The sequence below is a fragment of the Emiliania huxleyi genome (assembly GCF_000372725.1).
Source record: "Emiliania huxleyi CCMP1516 unplaced genomic scaffold EMIHUscaffold_8945, whole genome shotgun sequence".
NCBI lineage: Eukaryota > Haptophyta > Isochrysidales > Noelaerhabdaceae > Emiliania > Emiliania huxleyi.
This window is the reverse complement of record NW_005195341.1, coordinates 1-1,216: the sequence shown is the minus strand read 5'-3', so window position 1 is coordinate 1,216 and position 1,216 is coordinate 1. Positions and strand designations below refer to the sequence as shown.

General features: G+C 67.1%; 1 protein-coding gene across 1 annotated transcript; it reads right to left on the bottom strand.

Moving 5' to 3' along the window:
• Nucleotides 1-141: 141 nt before the first annotated feature.
• On the bottom strand, nt 142-579 carry EMIHUDRAFT_125289 (hypothetical protein; the record flags this gene model as incomplete). The annotated part of the gene is made up of 1 exon (XM_005757907.1): nt 142-579. A coding segment is annotated over one exon (438 nt), but the record flags the coding sequence as incomplete, so codon positions are not given.
• Nucleotides 580-1,216: the final 637 nt, after the last annotated feature.

The window sequence follows — 1,216 nt, the reverse complement described above, 5'->3', positions numbered from 1 at the left end:
GGCCGTCGCCAAGCCCCCCCCCTCGCCTCCCTGCAACCGCACGGGCGCGGTCCGCATGCGCGGAGTCCAGACGGCCTCCGGCACGCAAGGCCCGGCGTGGAACGCGGCCAGGAAGCACCCTGGGGTGCCGCACTGTCGCACCTCGCCTGCGTCACGCTGCCGCGCCTCGCCGGCTGCGGACTGCCGCGCCTCGCCGGCTGTGGGCTGCAACTCGGTCGCTTCCGGGTGGCGAGGGACAACCTCGGGATCACTCCGGTGAGTTAGGGCGCGGTGGGAGCTGAGGGACTCGCGGCAACAGGGGCACTCTTTCCGGATGACGAGCGCGGCCATGATGCACGAGCGGCAAAAGGTGTGGCCGCACGGCGCGGTGACAAGCTGGTCGGGCGGCGAGTCCCAGCAGATCGGGCAGCGCTCCGCTACGATCCGCTTCTCCGCCTCAGTCTTCTGCCTCTTTGCCGCCTCGCGAGTTCGCGCCTCGTCCTCGGCGACCGCATTTGCCGGTGCGTTGAAGCGGCCTTTAGGCGGCACAACGGACGTGGTAAGGAGCGTGCCGTCGCGGTATCCGCGTTTGCCGAACATGTGGCCAGTCAGAGCCCCGCTCGGCTTCCAGCGCCAGTCTTGCAAGATAGGCAGCACATACATGCGCGATCTGGAACGGCGCCTTCACACAAAAACACAACCCCGGCACCAAGACGATCAAGCTCACATAAACGCCTTCACAGTGGACCCTTTATCGTTCCTCCTTCCCCTTCTCCCTCTCTTCTTCTTCGTCTTCGTCGTCGTCGTCGCCGTCGTCGTCTTCTGCTTCTGCTTCTCCCCCCCCCCCCCCGCCCCTTCTCTCTCTTTCTCAATCCTTGAGATCGTCCTCCAAGATCCTGTGTTCGCACAGGTACTCGGGGGGCACGGGACTCGGGACTGGCGCGCACTGGCACTAACACAGCACAGTGACAGCTCTCCACCACCCTCTCCCAGGGATCTACAAGGCTGTCTTAAGGTCCGAGCTCCGACCTGTGGGCACTGCCTGCGCTCGGCACCGGCCACCGCCTCAAATACACAGTGGCCAGGGGCGGGGCTTGCATTTTTGCCGTCGCCAGTCGCCCCCCCAAACGCTACACCTACAGCGGGGGCGGCGGCGGCGGCGGGGGCGGCGGCGGCGGCGCGACGGGGTGGGTGGGGTGTGGGGAGGTGCTGCTGTGTGCGCTGCACGTGCGCGCAC